The sequence below is a fragment of the Myripristis murdjan genome, chromosome 10, assembly GCF_902150065.1.
Source record: "Myripristis murdjan chromosome 10, fMyrMur1.1, whole genome shotgun sequence".
NCBI classification, from domain to species: Eukaryota; Metazoa; Chordata; class Actinopteri; order Holocentriformes; family Holocentridae; genus Myripristis; species Myripristis murdjan.
In genome coordinates this window covers 10,747,739-10,767,183 of record NC_043989.1, presented here as the reverse complement: position 1 = coordinate 10,767,183, position 19,445 = coordinate 10,747,739, and the positions used below count along the sequence as shown (strand labels likewise).

The 19,445-nt window shown below is 39.8% G+C and overlaps 1 protein-coding gene across 3 annotated transcripts; it reads right to left on the bottom strand.

Annotated features, from left to right (window-relative positions):
- Window positions 1-4,236: 4,236 nt before the first annotated feature.
- On the bottom strand, window positions 4,237-19,348 carry bod1l1 (biorientation of chromosomes in cell division 1-like 1). Of its 3 annotated transcripts, none has more exons than XM_030061952.1 (30): window positions 19,118-19,348; window positions 18,632-18,756; window positions 18,288-18,478; window positions 17,656-18,144; window positions 16,771-16,920; window positions 16,082-16,242; window positions 15,562-15,658; window positions 15,246-15,372; window positions 15,081-15,141; window positions 13,099-14,968; window positions 12,924-12,994; window positions 12,592-12,715; window positions 12,245-12,358; window positions 12,116-12,159; window positions 11,941-11,998; window positions 11,685-11,749; window positions 11,417-11,498; window positions 11,008-11,066; window positions 10,692-10,767; window positions 10,160-10,206; window positions 9,790-9,958; window positions 9,189-9,274; window positions 8,901-9,027; window positions 8,345-8,397; window positions 8,091-8,169; window positions 7,784-7,863; window positions 7,479-7,578; window positions 6,730-6,862; window positions 5,973-6,044; window positions 4,237-5,409 (listed from the first exon to the last, which is right to left on the bottom strand). In XM_030061952.1, exons 1-30 carry the CDS (start codon window positions 19,232-19,234, stop codon window positions 5,286-5,288), a joined length of 5,151 nt encoding a protein of 1,716 aa, XP_029917812.1. In that variant the 5' UTR covers window positions 19,235-19,348; the 3' UTR covers window positions 4,237-5,285. The 3 variants fall into 3 exon arrangements, with proteins under 3 accessions (XP_029917812.1, XP_029917813.1, XP_029917814.1); XM_030061953.1 differs by having other exon boundaries at window positions 11,941-11,995; XM_030061954.1 differs by having other exon boundaries at window positions 12,245-12,337.
- Between the last annotated feature and the right edge of the window lie 97 nt (window positions 19,349-19,445).

The following is a 19,445-nucleotide window of genomic DNA, read 5'->3' as shown; positions in this document are numbered from 1 at the left end:
ACAGTGGAATACGTTTCCCTCCACCCACCCGCCGCCCCTTTTCCTGCCCCATAGCCTTAATCTTATATTTTAAACAGAAATCTTGCTTGATGCAGCAACATGCCAGTGCCATGGTAACATCTCTGTTTCCCCTCCTCTCCAGGGTGTGTTTATGACAGGTCTTGAACCTTTTGCGTGCTGGTATGAGGAAGGAGGCTCACAGCACGCCATTCTCCCCCTCTTATGCGTGAATAGCTGCCAAATTGTGTTCAGATGGAGCAATACATGAGAGGGCACTGCCAAGAGTCATTTGCAATAAATGCTCCCAAAACGTCCTCTGAATTTCTCACCAAATATCAGATCCACCGTGATAGCACCCTTAATCAACCTCAACATTGAAAAGTGGAGGCAAGAAGGGGGGGCACTGCCTGCTTTAAGTATGCTTTTAGTCGCCTAAGTTACGCCTGAACCCCCCAAATCTTTTTTTCTCTCTCTCTCTTTCTCCAAAAGAAAAATTATCCTTGCATGCGATGGACCACTAAATGGAGGAACCCTTGGGACAGCACTCTTAATACAGTAAATGGAACCAAGAGACAAGGAGAGAGTAGTCATCCGAAGTTCCTCCTCCTCTTGGAAGCTTTTCAAAACATCTCAGTACCAGCTACATTACTGGAGCCACAGAAGCACAAGCATAGAAGCACTTTTAGTGGGGGGATAGCCCGCTGTTACAGTCCAATTAATTTGTGTAGATAGTACAGACGTGATTTATAGTTTATTTTCTGGCCTGCTGTGCTGACAAATGAGCTTTCATCTGCCTTTGGCACGCAATACATAATGCATGCAGCTCAAGCACATCATAAAAGGCTTCTCAGGTTTGAAGGGCTTGGCTGCCTTAAGGCTCTGTGACCATCTCTGTCTCCTCTTCTCACGCCTAAATAAAGATGTCCTTCAAAGGAGCGGACCCCTTTCAGGGGCTTTATGTCAGATGTAAAATACCACTTTTAGACATACAAGTTGATGTAGTTGTGAAAACTTCAAGCACCATTTAGAAATTCTTAAGATATTGTAGGTCTGTTCTTTTCAAACTGTGAAGTGGATGACATGGACTGGATACTTTACAGTACAGTATCCATATAACACCCACTATTTGGAAAATATACTTTCTACTCTAACTAAATTAATAGTGGCATGAAAATACAACCTACTATTGAATATTAATGAAGTCATGAAGTATGTCAAGGCCTTTGCTTGCAAAAGAGTAAAGTTTCAGTGGCTGTAACCACTTTTTCAAACACTGAGCAATGTAGACGTTCTTTTCCAGAGAAGGTATATTACATTTTGGAATGAACCTCTCATTTATATTCTGCATACATAAGCACAAATGCATCATAAAAAGCACAAATACATCATGAAATGCTTCACAGTTTTGATAATCTCTGCGGACATGCAACAACCAGTTTGATCTCAAATGATGTTCAAAATGTTGGTCAGTAAACACACACCTCAGGCCTCTCTCTGCACACTGACGTGCATTTCTCGCAGCTTCAGATGCCAGATGTCAATCCAGAGTCAGCGGCCTCAGCCGCAGAATTATTTCAATACTGCAAAAGAATGAAAAAAAAATGTTAAGCCGCTGCCCCTCCCTGCTGCCTGTCTCTATTTCTATGACTCTCGTATGAAACACTTCTGACGTTAAACACCTGTTAACTTTTATGTCTTGTGAGAGGAGTGGCTGAATGGGAGACCATTATATTCAGTGCCAGTCGCCTTGGCCAAATCCCCAGTAGAGGAAAGACCACTCCCAATATAGAGAGGCAGTGGGAGTGAGACCCTTATCCCAGCAGTGCTGGTTAGACCCCCCCACCACCCTGCTCAAATCCAACAGTCCCTCTATTCCAGTTGACAGTTGTGTGAAACCACCATCTTTCCACGGCACTCTCCAGGATAAACTGCACTGCTACCCACTACCAGCCCTGCTTAAGAGGACAGGGAAGGAGATATGACTTGTGATCAAACCCTGAAATAATTTATGGAGGATCAGTTTCTCCCTACCATTGTCACGTCGAGATGTCAGCACTGGTGTGTGGTCAGGGCACAACCCCGAAAACCTGCACCGGCTCAGCAGCTTCACACCTATAAATCACAGCCGAAAAGCCCACATTAAAAGATGGATTGTATGTAGAAGTATTAGCTTATATTTTAGACTACAATGGGCTTACTCCAGTGTATTAGCAATGTGGACTAACCTCTGGGAAAGCATTGCATGTTCAATACAATAGGTATTTTTACATTAACTGGTGACACATTATGATGCCCTCCTCAGTGTTTGATAACGGCCTACATAACGTGTGTATAAAGGTGTAACAATGCATTTTAAACTAGTGTACTAACATTATTTTTTTTTCATAATTTAATACAATACAGAGGTTAATAAACTGTGATAATGCCATTGTGATGTGTTTTCAAATAATGTGACCATACCGGTTGTTCTAATATGCATTGGGTATTAAAAAGTTGGAGTTTATCGTCTTGTCACCACTCAGATCTTTTCTGATCAGTACAAACAGTTTGACTTCCTCATTGTGATAGTCAAGTTAAGTCAAGTTTATTTATATAGCACATTTCACATGACAGGCGCAGACTCAATGTGCTTCAAGATAAAGAAAAAAAAAAAAAGAGTGAGAAAAGAATATTATTATTAAAATGGAATAACATTACTGCTGATTCTGAAATAAAAGTTAAAAGTAAGAAGAATTTTAAATCAGGTTTTTGTTTGGGAGCCAGTCTAGAGAAGCTAAAATAGGAGTAATGTGTTAAACTTTTTTTTTTATTATTTTTTATTTTTTTTATTTTAGCTAATACTTAGGTAATACACTTGCTTTGTCAGTCCAGAGAAAAGTGTATTCCAGTAATGTAGTTTGTAGAGATGCATGAACCAGATTTTCTTTGTCTATCAAAAAAAGCATCTAATTTTGGATTTATTTCTGAGATGATAAAAGGCAGTCTGGGAGATATTAGATACATACTCCTGGAGGTAAAGATCATCATCCAAAATCACACCCAATAAGTGGTAAAAAGTTTAGTGATAGAGCATTGACACTCCCTTTTCTGTCCTGTGTGGAATAAATGCTCCCAAAGCAGGTTAAATGTATATTTTACAAGTTAAAATGTGCCGATAAAAAGTATTTTTTTTGTCATTGTTGTTGTTGTGCGGTCACTGCTGTGTTGTATATGATTATCATAACCAAGCTTTTTTTTTTTTTTTTTTAAATCACATAAATAACAACCTGTCCAGTGCCTCTCAAACACAGGGGCTGCTGATACTTGTGGCTTGCAGAAACCTGCTCAGCAAAACTGAAAAATTACCTTGGACAACAAAACAAAGTGCCACATTAAAATGACCAAAATGACGGCTCGAGTCCCTCCAATGGCATCAGTGACTGAAAGGAGCGCTGTTTGCCTGCCAGGCCTGGTGGCTACATGAAAGCTGATCCAAACCTTTAAATGAGAGGTGTTGGGCTAACATTTAGCACTTGGATTCCAGCACCAGGAAATACCTGAGAGGAACACCTTAAGGAATCAAATTTAGCACTCCGCAGGAATGGTCGGAAAACTTCAACCACCTCCCTCAGAGAACTCCGGCTTTCCGTAACCTTTCTCCATGCTGCTGGATCCCTTCAGTTCAGGTGCAGCGATTAAGGCCTCCTAACGTGTTAATGATGGTGGAATATTTCATTCTTAGTTTGTCAGTTTTATCCTCCATTAGCCGGCAGGAATGTCCTCTCCTCTTCTCCGCTCTGAGGTGATTGGTTAAATGTCTTGGCTATTTACACATTACAGACAGCACATCCATTCAGGAAACACAGTGGAGATAACATTTGAGACACATAGGGGTAAATTAATAAAAATCTGTGTATTCAGTTCTGTGCACTATTTCATCTTTCCATAAACAAAAGTTTCAGCTACCCAAACGCAGCAACAGAGTCAACATGGTATGAGGTTCTTCCAGCCGTTGTTGGTTTTATGGTGAAAATCTGTGAAACTAATATTTGTTTTAAGTGCATGCTGAACATGAAAAAGATTTTGTTTTTATGGTCTGTAACTAACTCTGTTTACACTTAACCACAACTATTCAGAAATGAGAAAACTAAAAAACACTAGGAGCAAACTTGAAGAGAAACAGACATCAAGCAATAGTTTACAGTGTTTTCACTTGTTTGTCACAAAAAATAGAAATCACCACGTTGACCACAATTATAAAGAACCACAAACTATTTTATATGGTGAACACAGTATAAAAACAATGTTCAGTTCATTTACATTTGTGTATGAATGAATGTATGAATGCACATCTTTATGTTGACAGGTCAAGATAAACACCATTAAACAAATGGATAAAACTGTACAAATGGATAAAACAATACAAATCATTGTGAAGACTCAGCACTCAGGTGGTACGCAACAGTACTTTGCACAAGGAGCTTTTAGAAATCTGTTTATGGAGACAAACAGCAAATTTTATATTTATGTACACGATTTTTTTTTCTGTGGATGACTAATACTGCTCTGCTTTTCTACCAGGGAGCAACATAACCAAAAAATAATCCTCACTGTATGAGTGTTTAGTTTAAAAACCAAACACATAAAAATAGTGTGGAGAAAAACGCCTCCATTACATTCACAGAATGAATATTCAAAATGTAAGTCCACAACAACAGCTATATGCTTGACACTGCTTTCTATGTACAAGAGTGTGGATTTACAAATCAGACATACAAAATGTTTGAATGTGTAACAGTTATGCCTGTGAGGGTGAATTGGTCTCGACTGGCACTGAGACACAGGCGATCACCAGGCTGATAGTTATCTTCAATAGTAGCTCATTTCAATTCACCCTCTCTATCTCAAAACACAACTCGGCTACACATTAGGCCTCTGATTGGCCCAAAATGCTGTAGTTCACTAGGCTTTACTGAATAAACGAAGGAATGATGAAGTCTGATCAAAACCATATGGGTGTCATGTAGTAGACGGTATTCAGAGGGATTCCTCTATAAATCCTTAGGTTTAGGCCCTACCATCAGAGGAAAGTGTATAATATAATCCAGAGCTTTTCAATATTGCTGGTCAATGAAGCCCGACTAGCTCTGCATGCTAACCAACTGCAGGCCGAGGGGAGAGGCTCTCTCTGACTTGCATGACAAAACTCTGAGGTTTACACTTGAATGTAAGTAGGTATCCATTTTGGTGCGGGAGCGCATTAAAAGTCTGTGCCTGGGCAAAGCAGTTCATTGCAGTCCAAGTTTTCAGCGTTTGGCTCTCTTGGAAGGGGGCTCCTCTGATTTCTGTCCGCCCCGGGTGCGCACCACAGGGGGGCTGGCCTCTGGTTTACGACCCCCCTTCCCCGCTGCTACCTGGCCCCTCGTCCCGCTACAGGAGGGAAACAAGGAGCAAGTGTCAGTCGGTTTTTTTGAGTGTCATATTTAGGTACAGCAAAAATGTACCTCAGCTACATTCAAGAGTTATTAATTAAAACAAACAGCTACAATAACCAGTTTTTCCAATAAAACACATATAAATAACAATATCAGGATATCTGCAGGTTTCACAAAGCCAAACTTAAGACCTTTTTTATATTACTTGAATTTATGACTCTAAAAAAGTCTATTTCTGTTTGAATGTGGTTCATCAATTTTATCCCAACTTTCAAGACAACAATGTAATTGAAAAAGATTTTATAGATTGAAAAGCTTTTTTTTTTAATTTTTTTTTTTTTTTTTAACATAATTCCAGGTGTTCAGTATATGAATTTCTTTTAACCAGTTCATGCAATGTAATCAAATAGCACCTTGAGAGCTAGTAACTCACAACATCTCAAAGACATTTTGCAAAACTTTGGTAAAACATTTTCTTTCACGATCTAAAAGTCGAGGTTTGGTAAGACTCTCCTTGAAGCCTGTTGGGTCTGCTGCACCTCAATGAGAGAAACTCACCGCGTGCCAGCTGCGGTCTCCTCTTTACCGTTCTGTCGACTTGCCCGGGTGGATGGTTTACTTGGCTTGTTTCTAGGAGCAACAAAAACAAATATGAAACAACAGTTGTTACTTTAGTTCTACATCTCCGCCTTCTTAATTTAATGGGATATGACAGTGATGATGCCTTCTGGGTGCTTCGGAGTGCCCGCACTGAGAAGTAAAAGAAGCAGGGATTCATTTATCCCCACTGCACTGGGAGTGCTTGATCTGCACAAAGGATGAGGTCGTGTCTCATTTCTGTAGAAGTTTGTATTTTGCACTTATTAGCAGCTCTTGACTCTTTGTGTGGTCTGTCTGTAGGCTCTGCAGTCTGTGATGTGTTTTATTATGCATTAATGTTGTGAGGAGTTAATTGATTTTATTATGTTTTCATTATGTGCTTTTTTAATGCAAGCATAATTTCCATGAAGAGGCAATGTAGTCTCAATTTGAGTGGACAGCTGTAGGAGCAGGGCCAGTCTTCTGCTCTTAACACTTGTATCATTGCACTTGTTGCCACTTGACACCTTGAAGAAGTTCTCTGACAAAAGCTTGCAGCAAATAAATTATTTGCATAGATATGAGTATGTGGATACTGTCTTGATTCTGCCATTTGATTAGCTCCAGCTTTTTCCTCCAGCACTTGTACCATTAAATTTCCATCATCATTGTTATTATTTGTAGTAGTAATCGTTCTGTAGTTATTATTATTATTATTATTATTACTACAAATTACTTTTCAGCCTCTAGGCGAGATGCTGAGCGTGTTGTAGTTCTGGTCTTGGTCTCCTCTTCCTCCTTCTCATCATCGTCCCCTTCCTCATCATTCTGTTCGCTTTCTTTCTCTTCTGCCTTTTTGTCCTTTTTATCTGTTGGAAAGAGAAAAAGAAATCTGTCTATGGAACCAAAAAAAAAAAAAAAAAAAAAAAAGAAAGAAAAACTGATAAAAGAGGGAAGATTTCGTAACATCATGGTGTGGTATGTGTGAGCCAAACTGAAAACTGAACTTGCTTCACTGTTTTTATGCCTTTCTATTTAACTTCCATTTCCCTGTGGATCATCCTGTTATTTGTAAAATGTGTTTTGATCTGGTTTGGTATCCAAATGACAATCAATTTATTTCTCGGTAACACTCATTGAAGCTATATTATTTCACACACACAGTTTAGATCACATCTCAAAGATATTAGCAAGGTACATTTCCAGTGACTTCATCACACAGGCTCAAGTGTCAAGCAGTGATGCACTGCGTTATTTTTGAAAGAATCCCAGACATGCAACTACAGAGGTGCATGCTGCTCTCACTAGAAAAAGGTAAAGAGCAATTCAAAACCAAAAATATAAATTTCACCTTTCACCTAACATCAACAATTGATAGGAGGCTGTACCTCTACACTAATCTCGCATGAACTAACAACTTTGACAAGATAATTTTTTGGTTGCAGTAAATGGAGCTTCTAACTGCACAGTATGACCAGGACCGACCTGAGTCCTCAGTGGCTGCTGCTGCCTTTGAGGACCGTCCCCTCCGAGCGGGTTTCTTAGCAGCCATGCCTTGGTCCTCTTGGGTTTGCTCCTCCTCACCCTAAAAAGGTAAAAAACAAACAAACAAACAAAAAAAAAAAGATTACATTTAAAATAAGACGAGATTAGATAAAACAGCACAAAAGATTTATAACACTGCAGGTAAGGCTGCAAGTTCTCACCTAGAAAATAAAGATTTCAAAGTAATGGATGCACAGTATTTTTACATTAAGGAATGCATTTTGTGTACTTTATTGCCAACATACATCGTCTGGTTTGTTCTCACTGGAGCACTCGTCCTTTACCTCCTCTTGACCTTCTGACTGGCCCACTGAGGGAGAACAAGCTGGGAAAAGATAAAGAAAAGATAAAGACCTGATAAAAATGAAAGTAAATTCATTCTCATCCTGATTCAGAAAATGTTTTGACTGAAGCTTTGAATGTATATACAAAATTAAGTTTTCTATCTGCAGTGGTATTTAGCCAGGCTCTATGTCCTTATCTAAATGATCATTTTAATGTGGTTGATCTGAACAAAGTGTTTTAAGTGTGTGTGGTTGTGTGCTTCCCCACCACTTTCTGTGATAGGCTGATTCTCATTTTGTTCCTGTTGGCTGGTGTCGCTCTCCTTCTCCTCCTCAGCCTCTGTCTCCTGCAGAATAAAATCATTTGAATGCATGGGATTAAACATATCGAGACTTGGACACTCACACCTGTATCGATATTTTTCATAAAGGAGATGGAAACAAGGAAATATAGGTTGGAAAGGGGTGAGAGTCAGCCAAGATGCAGTCAATATTTTGGTCCATAAACAGAATGAATGTAACCTTCATGGCTTCCTCCATTTCCTCAGACCGCTTCCTCTTCATTGGGGGTTTACCTGAAACAGAGATTTAATTGGACAGAATTGAGATATGAATTTATGATATTAACTTGAGTATTAACAGGCAGAGACGGCAAAATACATAGAAGATAGTTAAATAATAAGCCACGAAAACAAATTAACTGTTCATTCAATCAGTGGACATGACATCGACTAAGATATCAAGCTATTTTCTTTATGTCTCATGTTTCTCTCTCTCGGTTAGTTGCTTTGTAATTTCATTTTAACTGTCAGTGTTATACATCTCTATTTCATTATTTTGTCCCAGCACCTATTCTCACTCGAGATGTCTTCCATTTTTTGGTATTCTAATTCTTACAACATCCCTCAAGTCATGTTGTGATGGATGGCTACATCAATAACCTGAATTGACTTCTTGAAATTCAGTTCACTTATGATGCAACACCATGTGATTTGGATCTGGAGTCAGGGTTCAGGGCTCCTCCAGACACTTAGCTCCACCTTCCCATGTATATGAATTTAATTAAAAAGTGACTGACATATATCAGTGGTCTCAGTGGAGTCAGAGCCTCTTGTGCCTTCACTGGCTTCTGGCCGGGGGGACGGTGGCTTCGTCTGGCTTTCTTGCTGACTGCTTTTCTCAAGTCCACTGTCCTCTTCGGTTCCCTACAGATTGATAGTTTGGAAAATTACGAGACAATATTCAAGTTCAAAATCTGACTGCTAGGTAACAATACAAATGTACACTAATGTGCATTGTTGTTGTGGTAATAAACCTGATGATGTAAAGCATGTAACATGTAAATGGTTCACTTCTCTTAACATACCTCCTCTCTCTCCACAGGTTTCTCTGTAGAGGATTTCTCAGCTTTCTCTTCATCCTTAATCTCATCTTTCTTTTGATTACCTGAGGCTGACATAACACAAGAGCAATATTAATGACAATATAAGCTACAAGTTGGTAAACATACAGCAGAATCTAGTAGTACATTATTCCACTCTTGCATTACCGTGATATTTGATTATTTGGGGTTTAGCAACACTTCTCAGCTTGCTATGTCTTACTGGCGCTCTTACACAAGGAGACAGTGTGAGCTATAATGTGTAACACAACTGAATTCACAGCAGAGCAGGAGAACATTATGACTGATGAACTTAGGGTAAAATTGATGAGCTGTATTCAAACAGAAATAGGCTTTTTTTAAAGTCATGAATTCAGTTCCAAGTAACATTAGAAAGGTCTTTAAAAAAATCTCAAGTTTGGCTTTCTGAAACATGCAGATACCCTGAAATTGTTATTTGTTGAAGAACTGGTTATTGTAACTGTTTGACATTATAATAATATTACTGTCATTTGGGATGAATACTATAGCTGACTGATTACCACAAGAGTAAAACATGACAAGGCATCCAAGTCATCCATCTTACCAGCAGTGGCCTCTTTGAGCTGGGCTCCTGAGCATCTTGCCCTGTGGCTCGGAGACTCCTCTGACTTCTCAGGCTCCTTCGAATGGTCCTCCTCCACCTCCACAGTGGTTTTGGATGATCGTCCTCTGCGGGGTATTTTGGCCTCCGGGACCTTCGGCTGATCAGTTTCCTGAAGAAGCAAAAAGTGTGGACATGAAATATATAGTAATGTTGGTTTTGGTGATGCAACTGCAAAAGATACATTTTTCAGAGGATTGTTTTTCTCACTGACAATGTACTTTTGAAATCATATATAGATGATGGGGGAAAAAAAATGCGACAAGCAATGCAAAAAACAAACAAACAAACAAACAAAAACCACTTAATTCACCTCAGCAGATGGTTGCTCTTGGCTGTCCTTTTCATCCTTCTCCTCACCTGAGCCATTTAAAAAAAATGAATTAGGCTTTCCATATAAATAATCATTTTATGTGACAGATATTGTCCCCTCCTGTCAGACTTAAGAGTTGAAGAATGTAGATACCATACTAGTGAATGTGGATGTAAAACTATATTTGTTTGGGAGAATCTGTAATCTAAAGGTTAGAGAATAAGGCTCGTGACTGCAGTGTTCAAGTAACTGTAGCATTTGGAAAATATGAGGGGAAAATGAATAAAAAATACTGTCCTCTTTGTCAAAAACCACCACTGAGGTGCCTGGAGCAAGAAAACTGACCTCAAGCTACTGCAGTGGATCTGTTCATTAGATTCTGTTCATTCCAACACGGTACATTAATTTAAAAAAAGGTATCTGATATTAAAAATACATTTTTGTGAGCACAGCTGATTATATCATTTGTGTTGCAATTTTCTGACCAAAACTCTTGAGTCATTGTGGACAAATGAAACTGTTAGCTACATACCAGAGTCTTTGGTTGCCACAGCTTTCTGACTGGACAGCCTTCGTTTGCGTGTTACTCTTCCCCCTTTTCTCTCCTCCTGTAAATTAGAAGTGATATCAATTCAGGCGGTAAAATGACACAACATGTCATTGTTCAACCATGGTGGAAAACTGTTATGTTAGTGTTTACAGTCTAAACACTAACAACAGGGATAAAGGCATAAAATCAAGAAAATCACTACACATTAAAAAAATTAAGGGCATACACAGGACACAGCAGTTCACCCAGTTTGTCAAAGCTGATTTCATCACAGTTACATTAATCTGTTAAAAGTTACCTTTTCTGACAGGTCTGATCCCTTCTCATCCTCCTGGCTGTCTGAACTGGAGACATTACCTGAAACATTACGACAGTACAAAACATTGAGAAATAATTGAAGAGCTCTATTTAAAAAATACTACTAATAATAATAAGTTATCCAAAATCCTTTCCAAAGTCCAATAGTCTGTTCTAATTTTATTGTGATCATGCTGTAAAAATTTCTTGCTAGAACGTTTCAATTCTTTAACCAATAACAAACATTAGTTAAAGTACAGTATGGCATAGATTCCCTAATAATCATTTGCTGATTTTGGATTGAAATTCTGCATATGTCAAATATGATAAAAAAAACAAAAAACAAAACAAAAAAAACAACAATACATAGCAAGCTTTAAAAAACAAACATACACACAAAAAAGACTCACTGATTTGTTTGACTAGTTTGGACTGACACACGTCTCCAGTTCCTCTGGCCTCCTCAGACTTGCCAGGAACACCAGACTCCATCTGAAAATAATTTATGTGATAAACAGATTAACAGAAGTATAAGATGCATTCATACATAAAAATGAGACAGATAGACTGGTCAAATAAACAAACCAATAAACATATGAGGTGCAGCAGCAACATGTGATTTACATATTAATAAATCATTTGTTAGTGACACCACCAGGCCTAATAATGAGCACTTACAGTTTGTGAATCAGTCTCTTCTTGTGCCACATTCTCTTCTTGCTGTGTCACACTCTGAACCTCACCTAATGGTGAAAATCATTAGATTAAAAATGGCCTAACTGATTTTAGGCCTATTTTAAACATGTTGATCAATTCATTTAAATATCACCACTCTGTACAAGACTACTGTTTTCCAAAGAGAGAGTGTAGCTTAAAATGGCTTAAAATTTGCACAGTTCTAAGCGTTTTAAGTATGGACTAAGCTAAAACTTACTATTAGTATCAATGTCCATCTTGTCCTGGTTGTCCTCAGCTTCCACCACTTCCACCACCTATTGTTCAAAACAGATCGCTTTGAATTTCAGCCTTGCATAAAAGAGAATACATGAGAATGTAATAATAAATTCAGCAAAGTTTGATTCATTTGTACAATATGAATGGCAACTCACCTTGCTGCTCGTTGCTGTGTCTCCAACATCTGACTGCGTTTCATCTGAATTAATGATAAAACAATAAGTTGACTGTCATAAAGGAACGTCTACTGATTCCCTCAAATTACTTTTTTAAAAAATTCTCACCTTCTTTACTTGAAATCTCTGAAACTTGTTCAGTGCTAGGTGCATCAGCAACAATAGCCACCATGCTTTCTTCAGTGTTTCCTTTGAATTTCTCTGTTTCAGACACAACAGCATCTGAGATATCGCAGGATGTAAAATAACTTATTTAAATGAGAAACATTAAATACATACAAAGAAAAAAAATGTTAACAATGAGAATGTGTGTATCGTTTATTGAAGTTGGCTAACTAACTCGGCACTGGAACCCACAAGAGAAAACAGTCATAAAGACCATAAAATAAGACACAAGCTTTGAATCTCAGTTTCAGTCTTAAGTCTTGAGCTAAGAGACAAAAAGTTTTACTTACCTTTTTCATCAACTGGTGGCACTGATGTGTTAGCAGGTTGTGTTTCTGGGGCAATCTCTTCACCTTTGGTCTCTTCTTCTACATTTGAAGGAGCCTGACATTCATTTGATGCAGCGTCATCATCCTACACAGGAGTCAGAACAATAATTTGGCACAATGGAGCAACATCTTTAAAACATGTATTCTCAAATAAATACTAATCTTCACATATTATAAAATATACATTTATATACACTGGGGTGACAGACCAGGGGAAGAATTTGTCTTTAAACAAGATGAAGGCATTTTCATCTTACAAAACTTTATCCAGTAAATGGGACATTCATTGTTACCTGTGGAGCGAGTGAGACTGATGTTTGTACGTTTGAAACATCTGTTTCTTTCTCTGAAATGTCTGACACTTCTGTGAAGAGAGACAGGTTTTGCTTTAAATTTATGAAAACATTCATAATTAAGCATTCCACTGAAGATTAAACTTTTGTTTCTCCATCAAAATGCTTCATTTACCTGGACAGTTTGATTTTTTCTCAACAAGCTCAGCACCCTCTTCAGATTTAACTGTTGGCAAGTCAGCAGTTGTAAGCTCAGTTTCAGTTTCAGTTTCAGTTTCAGTTGGTATATTTATGGAAAGCTGTTGCTCTCCCTCTTCAGCTACACTCATTTCCACTGGTTGCGGCCTGGGTGATTTCACCTCTGGACCTTCCCTGGTATCTGGTGTAATGAAACTGGTGGATACTGTACTGTCAGGATCCATGGAAAGCAGAGTCAGAGCTGCCTCTTTCATCTTCATGTCAGCATCCTGAAGGGTCATCTCAGGGGCAGCAGCTTCTTGACTGCTATCCTGAGGAAGCCTTGCATCCGCTGATGTGCACATGTCCATCAGAGTCAACAGAGCGTCGGCCTCAGTTGGTAAAGGACGTGGTTCCAGCTCGCTGAGTCGCATCTCAGTTTCACCTTCATCTGGCTCGGGGGTGATGTCGCTCAGTGCATCATAGGTATCATCTGAGAAAGAGGTGGTAACGGTGGTAGCGATGAGGTCAGAGTCTGTGCTTGTGTCTTGGAGGAGAGTTTGCTTCTTATGCATCTCTTCTGCCTCAAGACTCTGTGAAGAAACCGAGGACTTTTCAGACTTGTCATATTTGTCTTCTCTGTATGCTTTCTTCTCTTCCTGGCTGTCATCCTTCCTTTCTGGGACTCTGTCCTTCTTTTCCAACTTTTTCTTTATACTCTTAGACTCAGATTTCTCATGGGGAGTTTCTTCTGAGGCCTTCCGGTGTTCCTTTGTGTTTCCCTCTTTTTTCTTCTCCTTTGCTGTCTCATGTTTGCTGACAGGTGCTTTGCTTTTGACTTCTAAACTCTGAGCTTTCTTTTCTGTCTTTGATGACGATGGACTCTTTGTTTCTTCTTTGGATTTTGATTTTGATTTTTCCATGACTTTTCCTTTTTCTGTCAGTTTAGCCTTTCTTGGATCTTTGTCGGTTTCAGTGCTGGGCTTGTTTGGTTTCTGGCTGTCTTGATCAGCTTTGGTCTTCTCCCTCTCACTGTCTTTATTTTCTGTTTTAGATTTGGGCTTGTCTCCTTGTCGGTCCTCTGTGTGACTCTTTGACCTTTTCAGGACTTCCTTAGGGTGTTTATCCTTCTTCTTGCCGCTGTCTGTCCCAGGCTCCATGTCAGACCTGTCCTCAGAAGAGCCAGTAGAATCTGGGCGGAGCAGCTGCTTCGAGTCGCTTTTAGCTAAATTCTTCTCTCCTTTGGTCTTGTCCTTTTCTTTGACTTTGTCTTTTTCCTTTTCTCTCATTTTGTCCTTTTCTTTCTCCCTATCCTTCTCTGATTTGGCAGCATCCACAGGCAGCACCTTGCCCTTTTTGGAAACACTATCTTTTGGACCCCCCTCATCAGCCACACCTTCTGACATAGATGCCTTTCCTTCCTTAGTGGTTCCTGAAATTTTCTTGTCACTTTTTACCTTGGCCTTCTTCTCACCTTTTTCCTCAGAGGACATTTTAATAGCAGCACCTTCCTTCAGCTGAGACTCATCTGCTTGAGATTCAGTTTTTTTCTCCTGTTTTTGTTTGAGTTTAGCACGTTCATCTGACAGACTGCGGTCTTTCTCTTTGCGTTCTTTAGAATGAAACTCCTTGCGTGACGGACGATCAAATTTTCCAAATGAGCGTTGCTTGAGTGCCTCTTGGGAGCCTTGTTCTAACTCCAAGATAAAGGAATGAGTCCGGTTTTTGTCACACAGCTTTTTGGGGTCACTGGAATCCTCTGACACACTGCCACTCCTCCTTCTGTGTCTCTCATCAGATGATGCAGAGTCTGACACTTTCCTGATCAACTTCTGTTGTGGGGTCTTTGGGGCTGCAGATTTTAGTTCCTAATAATAAGACAAACACACACCTACTTGTGAGAACTCTTTATCAGTCCAGTGCCAAAATTGTTACCTGTGGTCAAATATATTTTATTCAATCATAAAGATTTTTACTTACTGCCTTCTTAGAGCCTTCAACTTCCATGTCTTTCCTCTTGCTTGAAACATCACCTTCTTTCCTGAAGGGTGAACATTTTACATGTAATTCAATATACATATGACCAAATTTAAATTCATTAGCGTGTGTTCAGCAGCTGCCAAGTCTAAGCTTCTGCTGACTCACCTTGAGTCTAGTTTCCTCTTCCTGTTGAGAGCCATTTTTTTCTCCAGAACTTTCCTTTCTTTGCGAGCCTCCTTGGCCCTGGGTCCCTCCAAGCCGGGTGAGTCTCCCCTCTGTTGTTTTCTTTGATCTGTGTAAGGAATTGTGCAAAGTGAATAACTGCCAAAAATAAAATTTAAAATTTCTAAAATTTACTTTGCACAAGACTGCTTTCATGGCACTTTTACTCTTTTCATTATGCTAGACGGGAGGAAGAGATGAGAATAAAACAATAACGATCAGAGAAAAGGAGGTTAACACACACAGATAACATAAGCACCTTGTTCTTCAGCTTGTGCTGCTTTCTGCTTGCGTTTCTCTTCCATGCGTTCCCTGTTCTGCTGTCTCTTGAGTAATCTCTCCTCTTTGTCCTTGGCCTAAGAGAGGAGAGGTGTGAGAGAGAGGGGGGGAGAGAGAGAACACCCCGGATCCTAATCAGACATAAAATACAAAAGTATAAAAATGTGTCTCTTTAAGAAAGAGATGAGCTCTTAATATGTTTTGAAAGTACCATAACCAGTGCAATGTGAAACCAACATCTGTGCTTATCTGCAAAGCTCCTCCTAGCTGCAACAAGAAACGAAAACTCTTTTCTGTGTGTTTAATCTGCCTTTATATGTCAGTCTGCTTATGAAATGCTCCGAATTAAGCCACAGGCCTATGCAGGTAGCATGATCATTTTGTGATATGGCATAGAGAAAACTTACAGCACTTATAAAATTTAACAAAAACAGCAAAACCCAACACCCAGTAAACACAGAGGGAATTCTGTATGTGTTGCCCAGTAAATATTAACTCACTGCAGATCTCCGACGCTCCTCTACAGTGATCTCGTCATCCGAGTCGCTATAGTAACGGGAGTACAGGAAAGGCTTGTGGACGTAGGCCTTTCGGCGAGGCTTGTGCTCCTTGTCGTCTTCTCCTGTGTCTGCACCGGCTTGCTTTTTTTCTGCTTTCTCACCTTCAGTTTGTACAATGGCACAGAGAAAAGAAACACATTTTCAAACAAGTTCTGTAAAGCGTGGCAACATCTACCACCAAACTCTTGAGGGACCTGGGATTCAGGGGCCAGAGCCAGCGCCCAAACATCAAAGCTGAGCCAATGGCTCTGGCTGAAAAGGAAGGATCCCTGCTGGGCTCCAAAAGGTCAAGCCTAAAAGGCAATTTTCCCTGCTAATTGGGCATGGGATGCAAGCTCAGGTTTGATCACCCTGGAGCTGTCCGCCTTTGGTGAGGGTGTATAGTTTTAAACGCTGAAACACCCCATGATCTGAAGGAATACTACTGAAGATGCATCCCACAATCCTAGTTGATGTTTACTGTTTACCAATGAACTTTGCATGTCTTGCACAAAGGATGTTAACATCTCGTCCCGTGTTTTGGAATCTGTAGTAGTAACACCTTATAAACATTTTGTGAAATACTGTTCATAATTCAGTATTACACGGTTATGGCAGAGAAAAAAAATGACATGAAAGTAAGGACAGACCATCAGATAAAATCTCCCCCTCATCAGAGGAATCAGTTGGCGGCTGCTCATCATCACTTTCCTCCTCAAATGATGACAGATCGCTGGTGTGGACGGAGCTCACGGTAATGTCACTCAGACCTTCCAAGTCAGAGTCCTCCAGTGAATATTCTGTTGGGCAAAGACACATCATTTTCAACTAATTATATAGTGCTTATGTTAAAAGGATTCTTTAAAATAACAGGAAAAACATATTACCAGTCAGCAATGTCTTCACCAAACTAACACTTACCTCTGTTAAATGTATTCTTATTCTGAGTTTGTAACAACCAAGATAACTGTAATACATTTATGACAGACCTTGGAGACCTGAACATATTAGCGAGAATAAACCAATATTTTCTGCATAAAGTAGGCCCTATATTCAGGTTTAGTAGTCTGCATGATGTAAAAATATGCTCAGTTAATTATTTGATACTGGGTTCACAATTCGATACTGTCACAAAATTATAAATGTTACTTGTCTTTTGCTTCAACTTAAGAATAAAACATCAAAGGACAACATGTCATTTAATACTGTGACACTAATTTGTATATGGTTGTATTCAGTTGGCATTCTGATCATTATAACTATATTCATAAGAGATCAGATAAACTGTGACAGGTACAGTATTTATCTGCATAATGCACGTTGTTAGTTTTTTTGTACAACATTATACTGTATCTCTGTATACTGTCATGTTCCTAATGGTATTATATTTATAATTTTCTGTTAATCTGTGATGCATGTAAGTACCATCTTCTGACACAGACTTTATCAAGAATAATTCATGCATGTAGGCTTAGTGTGCTGCCTGTCACACTGCACTGAGTTTAAAATCCAATACAGAGAGTAGAGCAGCTCACCTTCCTTTAGCCTCTCTCTTGTTTTCTGTTTGATTTGACTTGGGGATTTCAGTGCATCATCATCCACCTTCTCCTCTGTGGGTTTTCCAGTTGCTTTGCTGCCAGCTTTGTCTTTCCCCTCTTCTGTCTGCTCCTGAATTCCTATTTCGTCCTCTTCAGTCTTTATTTCCTCTGTGATTCCCTCTTTTCCTGAGTCCATTGGTTCCCGACTGTCCTCTGTCTTGACCTCGAAGACTTGGATATCTGATGCAAGCTTCGCCTCCTCTGCCTCTTCCAGTGTCTTCCCATCATCTCCTTCCTCGACCAGACTCATATCCTGCTCACCCCCCTCCTCCACCACCTGCATGGGCTCCTCTGAAGCTTGGCCCTTGCGTGCTTTCTCTCCACTGGAGCTGGCCCTGGAGCTTGCCTCCTGGTTTAGAGAGGTTATAGTGTCCAAGATGGACATGGCATCACTGGCTGCAGTGGTAGCTGGGACAGATGACGAGGCTGGAAACATATAACATTGTAGAAGAAAACACAGAATTTAATCATTGTTTGCATGAAGCTCCTAATTAGGGAAATTATCACCATAAACAAATAATGGAAATGAATAAATAGATAATATATGACGGGTATCAAATGCTGTGCACCTTGCTCAAGAACGGCGCTGTCTAGTTTCATCTCTGTTGAGGCCAGCGGGGCAGGAGGTTCCTCCACACAGCTGCCGGGGGACAGAAATTCGCGGACCACCCGCTCCACCTGTGGCCTGAAGATGTGGTTGATTTTGGGATCTACCACCTGGGCCACGATCCTGTCAACTCCCTGCTCCAGCATTCCAGATCTAGGGAGAACAGTCTCTGTTTACGTTTGGGTTATTGGTGCACCACAAACATGACAAAGCACATTCAAGGCAGAATTAGAAATGCAAAACTCATGCCAGCGGGGGAGGGAGCCTTGGTCAACGTGCTATGGTCAGCGTGCAGGTCTCACTTACTGTAGCACCAGCTGTCTGATGTTGTTCCTCAGCTGGTTCTTGTTCAGATGAGGACTCCATGTGTGGTTGGAGAGATGATTCGAAACAAAGTTATCCACTCTTTGTTTCAGGTTCAGGTATGCTGGCTGTAATGGAGATTAAACACTATAATGAACACAATCAGATGCACAAGCAACTGCTATAATTACGGAGCAAATGGCCTAAACAATCTGGTAAATGGAATTTTTTTTTCAAGCCATGGTAAACTAATGAACAATATTCCTATGTATGATCCTATATATCGTTTAGCATTGGTAGACACAAGGTTTTGAAATGCCAAAACTGCACCAACAATGGAGACACCTGCTTCCAGTTAAATTATCTCGGGTTTTGATTTTATTTCGTCACTTATCCACACACAGTAAACTCCACTAGCTAACACAACAAACATAAACGTATGAGGGTGAACAGTTAGCTTAAACAGTGTGTGAAACAGGCAGCCGTTACCTTTGTATCAACGTCTGCCAGGCAGTCCCTCCTGAACTGGTCGAAAAGCCCCTGTGTTTTCAAATGATTGACGATCATAGAGACCAGCTGAGGGTCTCCCGGCGGTAAACCAGCCATGACAAACGACAGTTAAGTCTAGTTTTAATTCATTAAAAGGGCAATGCTAACAATTCATCAGTTAAAAACCAGACCTGAATCCACCAGCCTGCTATTATGGTTTCTAAACTTCGAAGCAGGGTTTGACCCGGAAGGAAACAAGGAGCCGTTGGTCGCCGTCAGACAAAGAGGAGAAACGATAGTCAAGATAGTTCACTTCCTGTTGTCCGGT

What these genes read in the sequence shown, in the direction of transcription:
- bod1l1 (XM_030061952.1), bottom strand. Translation starts at nt 19,234, where the DNA reads ATGGCTGGTTTACCGCCGGGAGACCCTCAGCTGGTCTCTATGATCGTC. An exon ending in ATCAGACAGCTGGTGCTACA is followed by an intron (nt 18,479 to 18,631) that starts GTAAGTGAGACC and finishes TGTTCTCCCTAG; the next exon opens with ATCTGGAATGCTGGAGCAGG. An exon ending in ACACAGCAACGAGCAGCAAG is followed by an intron (nt 11,999 to 12,115) that starts GTGAGTTGCCAT and finishes TTTGAACAATAG; the next exon opens with GTGGTGGAAGTGGTGGAAGC.